Source organism: Zerene cesonia, chromosome 29 (genome assembly GCF_012273895.1).
Source record: "Zerene cesonia ecotype Mississippi chromosome 29, Zerene_cesonia_1.1, whole genome shotgun sequence".
Classification (NCBI taxonomy): domain Eukaryota; kingdom Metazoa; phylum Arthropoda; class Insecta; order Lepidoptera; family Pieridae; genus Zerene; species Zerene cesonia.
The window spans coordinates 3,645,983-3,665,906 of NC_052130.1; the positions used below are offsets into that span (position 1 = coordinate 3,645,983).

General features: G+C 31.9%; 1 protein-coding gene across 1 annotated transcript in view; it reads left to right on the forward strand.

The window, feature by feature from the left end:
- Nucleotides 1-2,306: 2,306 nt before the first annotated feature.
- The window catches only part of LOC119837881 (T-cell leukemia homeobox protein 2), a 29,864-nt gene continuing 12,246 nt past the window's right edge, over nt 2,307-19,924 (forward strand). Inside the window, exons 1-2 of the mRNA XM_038363665.1 lie at nt 2,307-2,856; nt 16,757-16,985. Coding sequence (XP_038219593.1) covers nt 2,307-2,856; nt 16,757-16,985 — 779 coding nt within the window. The remainder of the gene's footprint in view (nt 2,857-16,756; nt 16,986-19,924) is intronic.

A 19,924-nucleotide genomic window follows, 5' to 3' on the forward strand; every position in this document is an offset into this window, starting at 1 on the left:
AACGGGGCGCAACTAGTTTGTACGTATGCTTGCAGACAATTATTTGACTTATGTAAGATCTAAAATATCTATTTAGGTCTTTTGCCCGCATATTCTGCAAGCTAGTCACAAATGAGCAGAAAATTTAAAATAATCTTAAATAAAAATATAGATGGTGATAGAGAGACAGTGATATTAAGACAGAGAGTAGATTTAATTTGACTTCAACATTTTATTTATTTGTTTATTGGTAATCTAACAGCTTTCCCTGTTAACTACATTACAACAATATATTTAATTTAACTATTAGCCGATAAAGGATTACAACATATTTATCAAGACGAAGAGATTTAATTGTTATGTATAAGTAAATATATGAGATTTCATGAAAGAAATCCTTCCTTCATTACTATCATCATCATCATCATCAGCCCATATATGTTCCCACTGCTGGGACACAGGCCTCCTATGAGGGTTCAGGCCATAATCCACCACGCTGGCCAAGTGCGGGTTGGCAGATGTCGCATGTCGTCGAACTTTTTGATTATTGGACATGCCGGTTTCTTCACGATGTTTTCCTTACTATACTACTATTAAAAATGTGGAAGTGTGTTTGTTCGTATTTTATGTCACGACGCAACGGAGCTATCTATACTAATATTATAAAGAGGAAAGATTTGATTGTTTGTTTGTTTGTAATGGATAAACTCAAAAATTACTGGACTGATTTTATAAATTCTCTCACCATTAGATAGCTGCAACTTCGCTGACATAGGCTATATATGTACCTCAGGCGAAGCCGGGACGAACTGTTAGTTTTGTAATTTTGTGTCTATGAGATCATTCTCCTAGAGGCTAGAGAGCGATAATAAAAGTTCCTTAGATAAGCGAAAAGAGGTAATCTCATCATATATATATTACTTTAATAGTAAATGAAAAATGAATGAAACAATGTAAATTAACGGTATTCAATGAAGAATATATAAATTAATATCTAGTACTAAAAGTAATAAAAGTAGAAATAATCGATAGGTTAATATTTAAGATAACAATTCTTTCTGGGCTTTCTTTTTGAATTTAGTGCAGCATAATAAAAAAATATCATTTACCATAGATTATATTGGAATTACATAATTAGTGGATTTTATGGAGCTTTTCCATATCAATAAGACTTTATCCTACAGATGTCGCTGAGCTTCTACCGTCGCATCTATAAATATTTAATTCAGTTTGTATTCATAGGAAAGAAAAGACCACAGAATATTCTAGAAAAAAGGAGCAGTCTTCATGGCGTTCTTCTGTTAGCATCAAAAATGAATTAGCATTTCTCCATCTTCGGATACCTATGCATTAAAATCAATTTATGAAACAAATACTATAATGGACCCAAAATAGACCAGCGAATGAATCATCCATAAAATGAAACATGGCATATAATTTCAAACACTAAGCATTAATGTAAAAGCAATGACTATTCATAGTTTATCGCGGTAACCATAATCTAACGCCCTTTACCACTCTGGCTGTCAAAACCAATACAATAAAACAGTTATCTTCCACAATACATTATTACTTATCTCAATAACATGAAACCTGGTCCCTATTTTATTATAAAGTGCATTGTCTATAACCCACTCGACCGCCGAACGTAAATAATTTAACTGTCTTAAAAGATTCAAAAATAGTTCCTTACATTGCCCCCCCTAATATGTACACCATTTGTCAGACCATAAGTCCATAACTGGATTTAAACAGCGCGTTACAGGACACGCCCACTCAAAAATATTGTCATCTCGCTCTAGCACACCAAAATTTGGTATTACGTACAATGTAGAGATCCCACTCTACCAAATAATCGACAATGTGTTTACGTTCGATGTGTGTATACCAAAACAGCTTATGTTCTGCTAATTTTTTTCTGAAACTATACTTAAACTTACAGCAGTACAGTTCAGTTTAGCTTAATTACAACCTAGGGGTGAAGTAGAAAGAGACAGCCTGAAAGAGACAAAACAAGCCATTCTGTTAAAGTTACTGAGTCCAAACGAGTTTTTATGTTTGGAAATCGTATTAAGCTTTTGTCGGAAACTGTTCCACTCAACAAGCATAGTTGAGTTGCGGACAAACTATCGTTTGAAGAGGTGGGGCAGCTGATTGGCTCATTCTTTCTGACATTGTGTTTTGAAACGTTCGCGGGCGGTGGTTAGTTTACGCGCGAATTGAATCGAAGCCGCGTTTTTGCACAGATAATCAAGTGTTCGAAATTCGAATATGTTTAATTTTTTGTGAAGTAAACATTTTGTGCCAGTGTTTTGAACTCGACGAAAATGTCGTCTATACATTCCGATGATGACCAGGAGGAGATTAACGTAGATTCTGACAGCAGACTGTCTGGCCAATGCGATAGGAGTATAGGTTCTGAGGACCATGACTCAGAACACAGTTATCACGACCGATATCGAGACTCTCCAAACGAGCATATGACAGAAACGCAGCCGCGAGTAAATCTGCCGTTTAGTATATCTAGATTATTAGGTAAACAATTCGAGGACATAGAAAAGCGCCGGAACTCCGGCGAGAGTGATGATAGGAGTGATCAGGACACTGAATCCGAGAGTGTTAAGGACGATGGAAAAGACAATAACATAGCATTAAATTTTGCACATAACCCTGGACTGTATACGAATTCTGGGTTGTTGTTACGGCCCGGCTTAGGACTGGGAGCTGGTTATGGGTTTTCTGGCAACCCTGGGGTAGTGAGAGTACCAGCTCATAGGGCACTGGGAGCGTTAGGCGCTTGGGGTGTCGCTTTGGACCCTATGAGACAGGCTGCGGCAGCTGCGTTCGCTCATCAAGTTGTGAAAGACAGATTAAATGGTACGTATTTATTAAAAGTAAATTAAAATAATATTGTATGTTAGCTGCACTCGATAATTTATAAGAGTATTATTGTTGTTTGAAATTTTTACTGTGCTATGCATAAGAAATTTTTGCAGAAAACTGTTTGCAAGCATTTGTATGCCATAAAAACAACTTAAATAAGATGCAAAGAATTCGCAAACCAAATTTTTGCTAAAATTCACAAAACTTTTATCATCGAAAGTTTTGAAATTTGTGTTGTTATTTTCTCTCGCCCTCACTAAGGTAGGTAATGTAAGATAATACATAAGATAACTTTGCTATATTCATAATGATTGATTTTTTGTCTTCTTTACCATCCATTGCATTAAGAAGTTTTATGGCTATTTTAAAATATAAATGTCATTTAAACGTTTTATAAGAATTTATGGAGCACAATTTTATATTTTACATAAAAAGAAATATATTAGATAAAATGTAGTGTTAATATTCATTTCACATCTCACAAATGCATAATATGCTCATTTTCGAAAGAGCATTAGTAATAAAAAACCAAAATGCAAAATATCCGGAACGCTTTTAAATTTCGAATCGCAATCTCAAAACAATAAATCACTTTGAGTTTGTATGTAAATCTTTAGCTAACACAGATTATATAAAAACAATGTTATCCGCAGTTGTATTAAAAAAGTGGCAACGTCCGGACGATCACCGTTGCGTGTGTCACAGCATATTTTTTTATATATTCCTTTTGTTTTTTTTTTTTAATTTTTTACCTGCCATGACGCCTAGGCTATAATTTGTCGCGTAGCGTCGCATCAATACAAATTGGACCATTTTTTAAAGTTTAAAAAAAATGATTATAGGTAGCTGATTAGTGTCGGGTGGGTAAACATTTTAGAGCAAAAGTGCCGCCGAAATTTCTTTTGATATACAAAAACGTACCTAATATCGATGTTGGTTGAATGCATATTTTATTGTAATTGTTATAGGTGGCTACATATTTAGGAACCAAATCCTTTTTTTTGAATACAGATATAGGCTGAAAAAATTTATATCTTTGTAAGTATATCTGTCGAATATAAACTTCCTTAAGTTTAGTCATTGTACCGTAGTGAATGCTTAAAAAAAACCTAGACTTACAACCCTAATTATTCTTCCCTACTCTTAATTATCTGTTACATTGCAATTTAGCCCATATTTTTTGCCCATCCTGGCGCGTGATGGACCTCCCGACGTGATTTTTTACGGCCACAAATAGAGGAAGTGCGGACGTCGCCTATAATTGAGACAATAGCTGTGAATTGGCAACCCAACTCCTTTGTCATTTTAGCGCCAATAATTTGACAGATATTTGAAAAAGGAAGTCCGGTTTGATAATTTCGTTTTATCTGTGGTTCGTTGATCGACCTCTGTCTCTGCGTAAGACATTTGAATATAGAAACCTTTTAAATATTGAAATAATGTTATTTAGCTGATTAAAAATAAAGATTTAAATGTAAGTATACTATAAAAATTACATGAGGCATAAAATTGATGCTGATCTTACGTCATCAGTATACAAGTCTTAAGTGGAATGACTTCTTAGTTTTATGTTTTTTTCCTTTATTAGGTTCTACATTATTATGTCCATATTCTTGAGGATAACATTAATCCATATCTATGCGTATTTTTTTTATTTGTCTTTTTAAAAAAATATGAATATTCAATATGATCTACTGCATTGCATATAAATATTTTATAATTTTCGATTTAACAACCGTTTGTGTCAACCAATTTAATTAACAAAAAGAAAAAAAATATTTAAGAATTGGTCATATAACCACCATACCACATTAGTTAATCTATTGGCTTAACACAAATTTAATTTATAAACCTTCATCAATAATCCAAACATTTTAAAACAGAAGATAAAGTTAGATCGTTGACAATGATAAATGAATCCGGTTCTAAAAAATGTTTAGAATAACGAAAAAAAAAAATCTTATAATTAGCACAAAACCGCTGAGGTCAACAACCTTTACGTGGTCATTTAATAATCTGTGGAAATGCAGACAGTTGGGAAAATGACTAGATTATCTGGAGCGTATCAGACTCGCTCGAGTTAGGCACCGTTTGTGGTCAGCTGACTAGACTGGTCGAAAGTGTTAAATGGTTGGTTTAGGGTTACGTAGGAGCCATTTTACGATACGATTTTTGTGTGTGGATAGTTACCGATTTTACCGTAGAAAAACATCTAATTACCATGTGAAGATTCATTATGATGAGAATTTGAACCACTCCAAATTTTATAAATTACGATATTTCACGCTATAACTATCAATTTCCTATAGGCGGGCAATCCGCGGGCTGCATCTTGTAGGTTTTATACAAAAACGTTGTTCCGATAACCTGAATATTAAACAAGCAAATACATAATAATATTGTATGGTTAATTCATTATATAAACTGATAAGCTTTAATTAATCATTGATGAACCTGCATTTATAAATGAAGGAGCATAGGAAACCTACAATTTAGTACATCCAATAATTTTGATACAATTATTGCGTGCATAAAATTGTAGAAAACGTATGTACAATAACACAATGACATACTGACAATGTATTGGTTTATTTATTGCTACTATAAAGAACCTAAATAAACGACCAAATCATTTATACCATACATTTTGTAGTTTTTAATTCGTTTTAACATGTGACTAAAATTTTGTTATTTCCGAAATAAGAAAGCTAGGTGAAGGTATTATATAGAAGGTGTAAGACGCTATTTCTTCTCATGTTAAAATATATATAATATAGTATCATGTTATGATATTTATAACATAGTTATATGTATTGTATTAGTCTGTTAAAAAGTGGCCAAATGCTATTCCTGATAGCCTTTCAAATAAAAAAAATTCATCTCAAAATTTCTAAATTTGCAATTCATGTTGTTCAACGAATAATCTCAGCGCTAATGAATAAAAAAAACATTAATTTTTACCTCTAATAGTCGCATAATCATAAAAAGCGTTTGGAAATCAATAGGCATCGTAATCGTTTCGATCTTGTAATCAGTAGTTACCATTTCCGCTTACTGGACGACCGCAGATTTCCCTAATGGGGTACCTTACGGCGATAACGTAATCTTTTTATCGGTTTTTGTTTTAAATTTAGTAATTACACGATAATAATATCATCACTAATATACATGAAAAAGTGTGTTTGTTTGACCCTTTCATGTCGCAACGGATTGATTTTGTGATGTGATTTTTTGTGTCTTGAAAGCGATATAGGATTCTTTTGCCGTAGTGAAACATCTCATTCCTTTGCGAATTTATATTGATTTTCCTTTGATAGCTACTGGAGTCATATAAATAATTGACTTACGAAACGAAGACTATTATTCAGCTATGACAATTATTATAAGACCATAAATGACAAAATGGGTGTGAAATTAAATAATCTTAGATACGACGAAAAGCTTTGCAACAAATAGTACCTATTAAACTAAACAATGAAATTTTAGACTAAGGTATTGTATTAACCCCGTCCGTGATGCATAAGAGGTGCCTAAAGACAAAATTATTTCATCCAATCAAATTGAATCCTTTAAATTCATATAAACAAGATAAAAATTTAAATTTATTTGTGTACTAGAGTTACATGTTCGCGAAGGTAAGGTGATAAGGTATATTTGTGAAAAATAAATAAAAAAGTAAAATTTGCACAACCTGCTTGATGGATTTATATAAAACTTGTTATGAAGATGAAAACTTATTACTGCAGGTACCTAGGAAGTAATATTAAGAATTGGCTGCTTTGATTGAAGTTCTCCAAGAGCAATTCTGTTGGAAAACAACGAAGCTTCGTTCTTTTTTTTGCTGTAACAAAGACACCTGGTGAGGTTCGTAAATGGTAAAACTACGTTATGACAAAAGGGCTTCTAGAAGAAGTCTAATGAAAAAAATAAATGAGTCATGAGTTAGTTGTTACTTACATAGGAATTAAAACATGCTTTTATCGGAGTAGTCACCACGCCAACAAAGCCGTCCGCTGGTTCTTACATAAACAACCAATAACCAATTTCATAACCTACAAACTATTACAAATAAGAAAACATTAATAACTACAAACCAAAAACAAACAAAATTAAAAATAAACATCTTTCAAGACTGCGGTTCTCCCTCAATTACATAAACGCTTTGTTCAGCTGCTTGTAATTACATAATTATTTAGTAATATAATAAAATTGTCTTCAATTCAATGCTACGATTTACCTTCGTTTACCTCACAATTATTATCAAGCGACTAAGCATAAGAATTCAGGCCAAAACGTTTATCAAGACATTTGCAAATTGTGCATTCAGAATAAAGCTATTTGGTTGATTGTTTTATAAACAATATAAATTTGTACGCTATAAATAATACATTAAGTCAGTTAATTGTCAACGATTTGATATTATTTTAAAGCTAACATTTTTTATATTCTCTCAGTCTTTATTAGGTTAGATGGCATAACCTACTAATTGCTACTTGAATACAACCTTTATCCATACAGTAGATAAGTATCTGACAAATTCCCTTGTTTTTTTGAACTTCTAGAATGTTCTTATCATTAACCATACATCATTACATCTTTGATTGAGAAAAGGTTTTTGATTTATAAGCTATGAGAATAAAACATATAATAGCTTTAAAAATCGCTATAATGCATTTATTAACGTATTCATTACAATTGATAGTGCATATAGAAGCAATAAATCTAGCGTAAACGAGTTTTGGACATTGTCAAAATTTAGGACTCAAGATATGTTAGTTGTAAGCTGCGATTAAATAGATTTTTAAAGTAATTATGTATCTATTTATACAACAAATAGAAGCAAGCAGAACAGCACGAATGTTAAATCACAGGTGAACAATCAAGATTTTCTTACAACCGTAACAATATCGTTGGCGATTTATTAGTAGTCTGTATTTAACATGTAATAGAAGGTATTCGAGAAAAAACGAACAGTTTGTATTAGACACAATAAAAATAAACATATTAAAAAATTAGTTACCTACTAGGTTTTTATTACTTTCGGTTCTTTTTTTCTCTTTCGAAACACAGCAGTATGCTATTTCACGCCGGTCTTCTGTGTGGGTGTGGTACTTCCCCGGTGCGAGCTGGCCCAATTCGTGTCGAAGCGTGCTCGACTGCGACACACAAAGTTTTTATACTTCCGAATATTCTCTCCGTTTTAATTATTATAAATACTAAGTCTAAGCTTCTATCTTTAACCATTTCTATAAGAGCAGCAGTTTGCTTAAAAATCTCAAAAAGATTAAACATAGACAACTAGTTATAGCTTCGAGATAAGTTTTTAACGTAAACTTCTAAGGTATTTTAGTTTCTTTAACAACTACGAAATGAGGTATTAATATGGAAGGAACTACAAAATTCCTCACGCGGCTTAATACCAATGTATTTATGCATACAACTCGTTTGAAGTCCGCCGACGGAGCTAATAACATAATTAATAGCTATTTGTACATAATTGGTGTTGTACAGATGTTTATTTATTTATGGCGCGCGTCATTTGTGCCAATAAAACAACATGATGATGTTGGGAAATGATCAGAGCGTAATGAGATGTTATAAATTGTTTATTTATTCGCTTACGGTTTTAAACGAGTAATGAGTTGACAAACTTATGAGAGAACTTCAAAAAGGTATCGTATTACACTTTCGAACTATTTGTTTTTTGATTTTGATTAGATTTTTCTAGTATTAACCCAGATAACTAGACGGTAAGTACATGTGACGCATTAATTTAAAGAAACACAAGCGACTTTGACGTCTGTTTCATAAGTTTTTTACGCGCTTGCTTATGCCCGTGGTTTATCACTCGTTAAATTCGGAGTAGTTTAATAGATACTGTTATACATATAAAACTTTATTTTGAATATCTTTACCTATCAAAAAACCCCATAAACATCCGTTGCGTAGTTTAAGCATAAGATTAATAAAAATTAAGCATACATAGGGACAGATGAAAGCGACTTTATACTATGTAGTGATATTTGTACATTTATATGTAAAATGTTTTGTATTTCACATAAAGCCAATATGCAGCCGCCAGCCACACAATCATCGATGTAGCAATCCATACCAATCTATACGGTTATCATTTTTCGCAAAACCTCTCTCCGCATTTCCCCTGAGGGCAGATGTTATGAAAATTTGAGATCATATGAGCCCGCGATGATACGCGGCTGAAATTGTCTTAACACCTTATTTTTATGGCTCAAAGCGTATTCAAAATATACGGTATGTGTGCTAGAACATTCGATTGTGTTTTGTTTTGCTTTTGTGATTGATAAGGGTGATATTGTATACGCTTGCCTACAGAATTCATCATCAAGGGATTAATATAATATGTTTTCTTAATTTTATTTATACCATGTATGTACTTTTGTTCGTTTATCTATTATCTACATGATATGTTAAAATTATAATTTTCAAATGATTCTAATACTTATTTTTCTCAATTTAATTTTTAGTGACAAAATAGATACATCACAATATCGTGTTAACAGTCCTGCACGATCAAATTCCAATAGAAACGCACTCAATATCTTAAAATATATTGCTATGGGCCATAAACTGAGCCCAATGCTGATATATTTTATCAGCAATCCATAACGTGCTAGGTTATAAAAGAAGCCATACTTCAAACGTGAAAATATATGAAACCCCGCGAGCGATATAACGCGTAAAATATTATACCGCTACGCTTTAGTAAGATTACATATTTCTACAGAGAAATACAATTTAGCAATGGCGACATTTATACTCATTTTATGTTATTCAACGATGCATTTGATAAGCTTTCGCCTTATTTATTATTCTTTCAAAAACACGTTTGCGACATGAAGTAATTAATTTTAGAGGAATTGGCGGTTATTCTGTGGTTTTATACTATGGCTAATTAATTTGTTCTATAGGCATATTATATTGTTTAATAGTTATCAAAACAAACGAAGATATTTAATAGTATAAATGTATTCCATGTGCTATTTTCTTAAAAATCTAAACTTGTCATTTGAAAACGCGGTAGTATTAGGATGACCTAATACTTGAAGCAAATTAAGAAGAAAAGCCCTTCAAAAGCCAAACCCTTGATCTTCTCACGCATTACAAAAAATATGTATCACACGCGACACAGCTACGGACATGACGAAACGTTTCAAAGAAGTATTTAAATTTAATTATACGCGATTATACATAATTAGGCTGACGCTGGGTTGCGATGACAACTGCGGGACAAAATTTTAATGAGGTCGTGCGTATAATGATTCGTGCGGTCACAAATTGCTTTAGGTCGAAATTTCGTTTGCGTGAATGGATTTAATATCTTTGTTATTATTTGGATGTCGATCCGCCCTGTAGTTATATTAAATATTGGTACGTATGTTTTGTGCGTTAAAATTGGATAAATTATGACGCAGAGCTAAGAGAAAAGATTATTTCGGTGTCGTTGTAATTTAAATAACAATAATTTATTATATTATAATAGGCTTGGAAGATTTGAACTCTTTTAGATACTGTATCTAAAATTTAAATAGTAAAACATGGGTCAAGTGAAAATTGGACTTGCTAAGGGCGGAACCAGGAAGTCATTGTTAATTTATATAATGTCGAAAATTAATATCCATTGTACATTTTATTTATCAACTACATAGCAATATGATATTTTAAAATGAACACAAACCACAAAAGACCTTACTAACAGACAATTGGTTTTCTTAAAGAACTAACCTTGTTTTCGTCGCAAGAAATTTATAGACGGACATAACATATTCATTGGCAATTTTGTATAACGTCTACATCTCATGGAGGTACTAAAGCGCAGCGTCATAAAGGCATTCCTTTGTACCAACAAACGTATGTCCGAAAATGCAACCGATTTTCCAATTGCATCGCATTCGGTTCCTGAATATTCCATGAGGCAACAGGATTGAAGCGCGTAGTAACTAACGCGAATTGGTATCGTTGTTGCCTGCAATATATATGAGGTTTTTCCGTTGTTTTTTCGCCCGCCCAGTCCGCTGTAATTGTGATATGCAGCGATTGTTGTTTTTGATTGCGTTCCACGGTTTATTCGATTGTTTATGTGTTTATTGGTATTTTTTGGGTTAATGCAGATGGTATTGGATTTTGGTGTATATTTATTAGAAGAGTGAGACGTTAATGATTTGTTCTTTTTGTAAAATTGATATGTGTATTACTGTATTTTGTGTAATTGATTGTAATATATATATACGTGTATGGATAGGCATGCTGTGTATTTTTTTTACTAAATAGTTAATGGGAAGTATCTACAAAATACTTTTAGGCAGATATTATAAGGTAATTGTAAAGTATATTTCGTACAAACGTTTGAATATGTTAAAAATAAACTCTGCTGAACCAGATTAAGACTAAGTAGGTAATAAATATGTATAAACTCCCACGTGTTAAATAATTTAAATAGCTACAATATGTACATTGCACATAACACATAATAAGATTACAACATTCAAATAAATAACATCTCATTTACCAGCTAAATAAAGCACATTCAAATTGTTGCGATTAATTATTCAAAACAGAAGTTGAATCATACGGGAAGTTGCACGACTTCCGAGGTGTAGACAAATGCGGCCATCTGAGTGATGGAGTGACTGGCTCTAATCCCAGGTGACGACTGACTCCAATTAGACGGCGAGCATTCATCTTCCCCGCCCTCGGATGCGAATATATTTTTTTTAATATGGAACAGTATTAACCTGGTTGGTAGCACATTTTCTTTTTAATTTTGTGTGTGGCCAGTATGTTTCATACCGGTAACTTCCTTTTTCGAATTTGTTTTAATTTAAAATGGTCCTGAAAGCTGCACTTTAGAATATAATAATATTTGACACAGAACATTTTATGAAGTATTATAGAAAGAATTAAATGTAATTAATCTGAAAATAATTAAAATACTTTTATCTTTAATCCAATTACAAATCTAAATGTATCCAGAATATTGACTCATATATTTTAAATAACTAAAGTATTTATATCCTCGAATTTTATCGAAAAACAATACAGTCTATGCTAATATAAATACGCAAAAGGGAATAAGTAGCAGAATGTAATAAATCATAGAATGATACAGCAAAACGGATTGCAAGGGTCATAACCCAAGGGATGGTATCATAAAGGGATTACAGAGACGGTTAAACCCTTTCAAACTTAATTTGTTTGTTAATTTTTCTCTCCGCGTTTATTAGACAAGATTAGGGACCCATGATTATAAAACAATTTACTTTGTTATGATTTTTATGAAGGAATTTTTATGAACAAAATTATAAAGGTTAATTTTTGACCTTTGCTTGAGACAAAGAATTATCCTATCGATATAAAAACAATAGAAAATCAGCTCTCTTTCATATATTAATCAACATATTGTATAAATATTGCAATTTAATTATAGGTTAATTCTATTTCAATACGATATTTTTTTATTCGATACCTAATAATATATGTTATAAATTCGAAAGTACGTTTGTTTGTTTGTCTTTCTTTTTCATCACAACGGTTTTGTAGCAGGGTATTGTGTCTGAAGAGAGATTTTTACTTCCTTTGACTACGTTAGTGAAACTACGAGTTAAAGCTATAACTAATATTTTACAGAATATTCAACTGTACCTTATAATTACGCTTTATTACAACTTCCCATACTTCTAATATTCTTTCAAATAATCTAAATGTTCCTGCGTGATTGATTATGACTGTAATAGTTAACTGTAAAAATTACAATTTGACACAATATTGTATAGATAAAAAACAAATGTTTTGTAGTTTAGAAATAAAGACTTTAACGGATTTTTAACGCGATTTATTTTAGATTAGAATAAATCTATTCTATATTTTGGTCCCAATTCTTTATTCTTGCGTCGCAATAATTTTAGGTAAAAAATGTTACCTCAATTTGTATGTTTTGCATGGGTGGTACAGACAAGAGCGTTTAAAAAATATGTTTCTATTAATAAAACCTTTGTAGTTTGCATATAGTTTTTCTTTATTTTTTGTTTGCACACAACTTATATATTCTTATTTTACATGGGTGTTTTCCCTTTTGCTCGTCCTTATAACTTTTTTGTACTGCCCAGTTACCTCAAGTAGCTATATCGTTTTATTTCATATATGATTTCAAGAACTCTTTCACCATTGGATGCTTCTGAGTCCTCAGTGCTATCAAGAGGAGCTATATCAATTTTAGCTTATATTTGTACCAGGAGCGAAGTCAGGGCGTACCGCTGCTAAACTATATGCCCAAAGATGCAAAAACATTAAAAAATACAAGCACACATCCCCATTTGGTGTACACAATACACAATAAAGGCATACAATAAATAGGTACAGGAAACCACATTGTCGAGGCAGGCATGAATCATACGCTGTAACACGATTAGGGAAGCACAAATCTTGTTAGCCCACCCTTTTCCACCCTGATACCGTGTGACGTAAACTTTGTGTATGTCGAACAAGTTTATATGTTTAATTTCTGTTTTATAGCATTGAAATGCTGTATAAATTAGTTTTTTTTAAATGCTACGGTTTGGTATAATGACGCGTGTTCGGATACCGCCTAGTGATCAATATTTTTCAAGTAGATATTTAAATGTTCATAGTTTTACGCTTTTGTTTGTGTTAATGTGTGTGTATGTATATGTGGAGGTGTTGCGTCAAATATATCGATATGATACCTAATTATCTATATGTTCAAAGAAAGCTGTAGTGGATTAGTGAGTTTGTGACGTTGTATGGGTTAATTTCTGGTTATTCTGATCCGCTTTTTTAACTATTTTAGCAAAAGTAAGACACGTTATCTGTAAGTTTGATGGACCATTTTCTATTTTCTTCATATCCTGGTAGATCCTGGGCGAAGCTGGGACAAGCGGCTATTATTGATATATATCTTGGAATAATTTTTTGGATTAGTTTAGCATAGCTTACATGTGTTAACTTCTTATGATGATAAGAAACAAGCAATAATAATTAAAGCAATCTAGGGGCAGATTTATATATCTAGAACCTAATGGAAGAACATAAAGTGTAAATAGTTTTCTTTACGGCTACTTGGTATAAACGTTAGGATCATAGTTACAATCGTAATGTTCAATTTATTGATTGTATTTCAATTGCCAGCTACAACCTTCACTAACAATAAAACATTAATAAACTTCGTGCAATTTAAATATCATTTTATCCGCTTATTTATTTGTACCCATAGGAGTATTATATAGTAAGCTTTTTCTTATAATATACTAATAAATGTCTCATCACATAAGTCTAAATGTATGTTAATACTCGGCATGCAGTAAGGCTCATGTATCATGCATAAACCCCACAATCACATTATTTGTGGTCACGTAAAGCAGCCATTACGGTTGTCGGTTGGCCAATAAGGGCAGGCGGCTTAATAGGATTCCATTTTTGAAAACATTATGAAAGTTGAGCATGGAATTCGTTGGTACGACCTTTGGATCTATATAAATTATACGGTACATACTTATTTTTGTCAATTTAGTTTTAAGTATAGTATGTACATTATAAATGAGGTTTAAATCTTTTTGACAAAGTCATTTAGATAAATCAATGGGTATATTCCAGTGGGTATTTCAATGATACATATATCTATATCTATACATAAGGAAATTACCAAAAATATGATTAATTATTACATATTATTAATTCATTCGTAAATATTAATAAGTATCAACAAAACTCTCACAATGAACGAATATGAAATAAAACCTAGTTAACAAAAACCATTGAAAGCCTCATACATATTATCATTACAACGATATTGTAAAATAAATTAATACCTCCATAATGATACACGTTTCACGATGAAATTACTAGTGACATTGAATTCAATATCCTGGTTAAAAATGAGCTCATCACACGGACGATTTAATACAAATCGGAACTATTACAATGAATACTGATCATTATATACTGTATCCAATCTTAAACAACGGTTATTTTTTTTAATATTTGAATATAGAACATAACATAGAGAATATTATTATTTTTTTTTTGTCGCAAAGAGTCCGTCAACCTATGTTGATTGATCATAAAGTTATCTATCGAATGACGACCTTCAATTTGAACTATTTTATGTACTCATATATAATTTTTATCTTTTTTTGCTTTACGATGGTCTATAATTTATAAGAAGCATTGGATTTTAAATGAATAGAAAAAAATTGATCACGAGCCGGGATCAATTTTTTTTTCTATTCTTTCAAAATTTCTCATTTATAAAGCATTTCAATGCTATAAAAACTAAAAATTAAACATTGGATTGTTAGTTTCCCAACGATAAATAAATACAAACAACAATAAATATTATAACGTTTCAAATACAACGGCTAAGTATAACCTTTCCACTTAAAACCATAAACAATTACCAGTGCTGCCAACAACAAAATTACCAATACCATTTTTAAGCATTTCGGTACATAAGCTATGTTATTACGATCTTGTGGTTTAATCTGTATTCGTTTTAAGCGTTTTCCACGAATAGACGCGTAATATAAGATTTATTATGAATGGAGCGTTTTGATTGCACGGCGCGTATATTGCTGTAGCAATTTAAATTGAATACAGGCTATTTAATGAGATTTTTATTTATTCATGGCGCTTTGTAATACGAGTGTTGTGTCATTAAATCGTGATTTCAATTATGAAGATAAGCTCGAAGGTAATCTTGGACTAATTTCTTTAATAGCTGCGATGTTATTACTGATAACTCGAGAATTTTTGAATAATGTTATTGTTATGTATACTACTAATGTGTATGAGATGTTGGTTGTTCTTGTATTACTTTTTGTGCTCTAAGCGATGTATTTTTTAATTACAATAGAGCACTGATATGAAATATGATGAAATATAGTTTTTTAAGGAACTTAAAACAGCGGATGAATGCAACAATTACGAGACGTTAAATTTGAATGCATAATTTGTAACTAAAATCATTGTTACTGTTATAATTGAAATTTATAAATCTACACTAATATTAAAATGATGAAAATTTGTATGTTTGTAACGTTTTCAGGTAAACACCCCTTGACCGATTTCAAAAATTCATCCACGGTCGAAACCGGGGCGGACAGTTAGTTTATATAAAGGCGTAGAAAAAAACTCCCTTAACGCAATAATACCTAATAGACGCCGACCCAGCAATGAAAATCCTTAAATAAATGAATAAATAAATAAATGAAATCTTTATTTGCATGAAAACGTTACATGTGTAGTTATATGAATCCTTAGGCTCCTGAACTAGTATAACACTGTGTCTCAGGAGCGAGAGGCTTCTCCCAATTGTGTTCTTATTATTACGTTCTTAAACAATATAAAATTTTCTAAGAATTATACAAAAAAAAAAAAAAAAAATAACTGACATAAACGTACCAGTTTCTTACTTTGGGTAATCTTTGGATGTAGGTACAGATAAGCTACTCTATAAAGAATTAGACAACTTAAAAGTAGAAAGGTTTGTTGTAGAACGCGATCATCTCAAGCACTACTGGTTCCATTTGGAATCTTACAATATTACATAGTCCATTTATACAAGAAAACCATAGGCAACATCACGTTATTCCTATTATTTTTCCTCCATTGTTGTACATGTAAAACATGGGTAAAACCGCAGGGCACAGCTAATTGCATACGTCGTTGCAGCCTTTTAGGACGTCCACTGTTGGACATAGGCCTCCCCCAATTGGAAACCTCCCCCAAAAATAATTGCATACAAATACCCTTAACCACTACGTCCAGCAGTGGACATACAAACGCTGAGAAGACCCTTAACCACTATTATATAAACATCCCATTAACATCACATTTCTTCCAGCCTCATTCCCAATCACGCGGCGGATTGGCCACCCATACCAAAACAGGACGCCGCCGAAACGGAAGAAACCGCGCACCTCGTTCACGCGGATGCAGATAGCTGAGCTGGAAAAGAGGTTCCATAAACAGAAGTACCTGGCGTCGGCTGAACGAGCCTCCCTCGCTAAGACGCTGAAGATGACAGACGCGCAAGTGAAGACCTGGTTCCAAAATCGGCGGACGAAGTGGAGGTAGGTTTTACATATAAATGTTTACGTTTCAATCTAGACTTCTTACTATCCTATTAATCCTATCCTACTAATATTATAAATGCGAAAGTTTGTAAGGATGTGTGTGTGTTTGTTGCTCTTTCACGCAAAAACTACTGAATCGATTGCAATGAAATTTGGTACGTAGGCAGCGGGACAACTGGAATAACATATAGGCAAACTTTTTATCCCGATATTCCTACGGGATACGGACTTACGCGGGTGAAACCGCGGGGCGCAGCTAATAAATCATATATTAATTAAATGGTACCTATATATCTTTTATGTTGGGATTCGTGTTTGTTACCCAGCACAATATACGTAGATAACGTACCAAATTTTATTGCAACCGGTTCAGTAGTTTTAGAGCAACAAGCAACAAGCACACACACATCCTTACAAACTTTCGCATTTATAATATTAGTAGGTTTTTTATTCAAAACATGAAAAGTATCTACCAGACGATATATTTTTTTTTTATTTACATTTATTATCTGAAGCTTTAAAAAATGATGTATATAGGAGGAAATCATCATAAATTTTGTAAATTGTCTAGTCTAAAAATAATAACAATTACTACGTCATTTTTTATATTTTAAAGAAAGCAAAAAATCGCATCATGTGAACATATAAAACCACTTATTAAATGAACGCTGCACATAATATATCACATGTATTTAAATATTTTAATTTTTATTAACATAATATACACAGAAAAAGGAAAAGACCAGATTCAACTACACAAGTAAGATTTCAACTTTGCATAAATCTGGTATTACCGTATAGATTAAGTATAAGTTATAATATAATAAATGACCACCATCCACTATTAAAATAATGAAACAATTTTGTTAAAATGTTTTTAAAACAACGCCTCTAGAACACATATTATGAACAGTGTAAAGTCGATAAAACAGAATATATCGATTGAAATTAATTATTCAACCTAAACTAATCTATATTGACTACTTGTTTGATTATTTTGTACACAGTACAAATTGAATATAATGACTGATTCTTGAAATTAGAATTGATTATAACAAAGTATGTACCATAGATTATATTACTATTCCTAACAAAAATTTTTACTTAATGTTACTACCCAAATATAATCGGTAATAGAAGAGAAGGACACGCTGGTCACTAAAATAGAAGCGAACAAATAGCTAATTGACATGTAACAAAAAAAAGTCAAATGGAATTCAAAATTGGAACGCAATAGCGCGGCAAAAACAAAATTCCAATTCTGTGTGAGACAATGCGTTCGTGTTGGTGGCACAGCGATTACCGTCTAATGGACAAGCGCTGTTGTGTTCGGCACAGATAACCCATGCTCGATAGGAGCGGCGCCAAGCCACTGCTTTTCTGAAAAAAAAAAACTGGAGTGCGGGAGATTATACGTGATATACCGACTGATAGCATGCTTTTAATTGTTTTTGTCATTGCTAGTTAAAGAAATATAAAAAATAAAAATTTCAGGTATATGTTAAAGCATTATTTTTGCAAAATAGTTCTATATATCGCAAAGAGGAGCAAAATTAAGGTAAGAGACAATAACTTAGATATTGTAAAAAATTGTCAGAATGTATCATATACAATGTACATGTGACTCAGAGATAAATAATTTCATAAAACCATACAAAAATTTCATATAAACAAATAAAATCTCAAAAATAGAGTTGACACTACTCACTATAAATATATTAACACGGACAAATGCATATAAAATAAAATACGATAGACAGTCTATTAACTCCGCTCGATTTATAACACGTCTGTTTGTATTAACCAGCACTTAAATGTTATCTTTATTCCTTGTTTTGTTTAATATTAAAAGTCTTATCAGCTAACGAGGGACAAACAACCCCGTGTTGCCAGATCCCTTTGATTAATGTAGCGGTTAATGGTTCTGACGTAACTAGAAATTGATTTTAAATTGACTTAGAAGCTGTTTATTTAATTAACGAAGATGACGCCTGGCATTGTGCATGATATAACTATTATTGATGATGAATATTCGTAGAATTAGAAGTATTTCATTGTAATAATAGTTTAAAGGGAGCGTTGTGCAAACGAAACCTTCCTAAAAGTTTCAGGGTAGAAGTATGTAAAAACGTTTAAAAAACCACTTAATATTTCAGAATGACAATTTCTTTATATAGTAAGAAATTGTCGTTGCAAGATATTATTTGCTTTGTTTGCAGATTGTCATAACTATCGAAGGTTTATGCGACTGTGTTATTGGGTCTTCTGGTAATTTCTAGAAATAAGAGAATCATTTTTGTACAAATTGGAGAAAACGCTAGAAATCGGACATCTTTTTCTTTAGAGGTCTTATTGTAATCTGACTTTTAACCAATCAAATGACCTAATATATACAGGAAATCTATACACCCAATAATCTTTCATCTTATAAATAACTAATAAAACCTTCATGCAGAATAAACGAATATTGCTCAACATCGTGACTCACACGCAAATAAAAAAAAAATACAAATTCAATTTATAAACAATGCATTAACATCATAACGATTATAAATAAAACATTGAACTTTGAGTCGCGAATTAATATCTGACGGTGTTCCATCAAACTGATAAGAAACCAGAAAATAACTTTTAATTTGATTACGCTATATCCTTATTGGACTATTTATTATTGAAATGTCATCGAATACAGATTAGCCACAAATGAAATGGCATTTATTATTGTCTGTGATAAATGAGGGGCACTATAGGATTGCTGTGGCATTGTACCGTTTGCAGGTTCCTTTAAACAAATGTTAAATGCGTGAAACATATATGGGCAATTATATTTTTCTTACTACTCTCTCATAGTGAACTACAATAATAATAATAATAATAATAAAGTCTTTATTAAAACTGTTAAATAATACAATTATATTGGTAGAAACTAAAGCCTG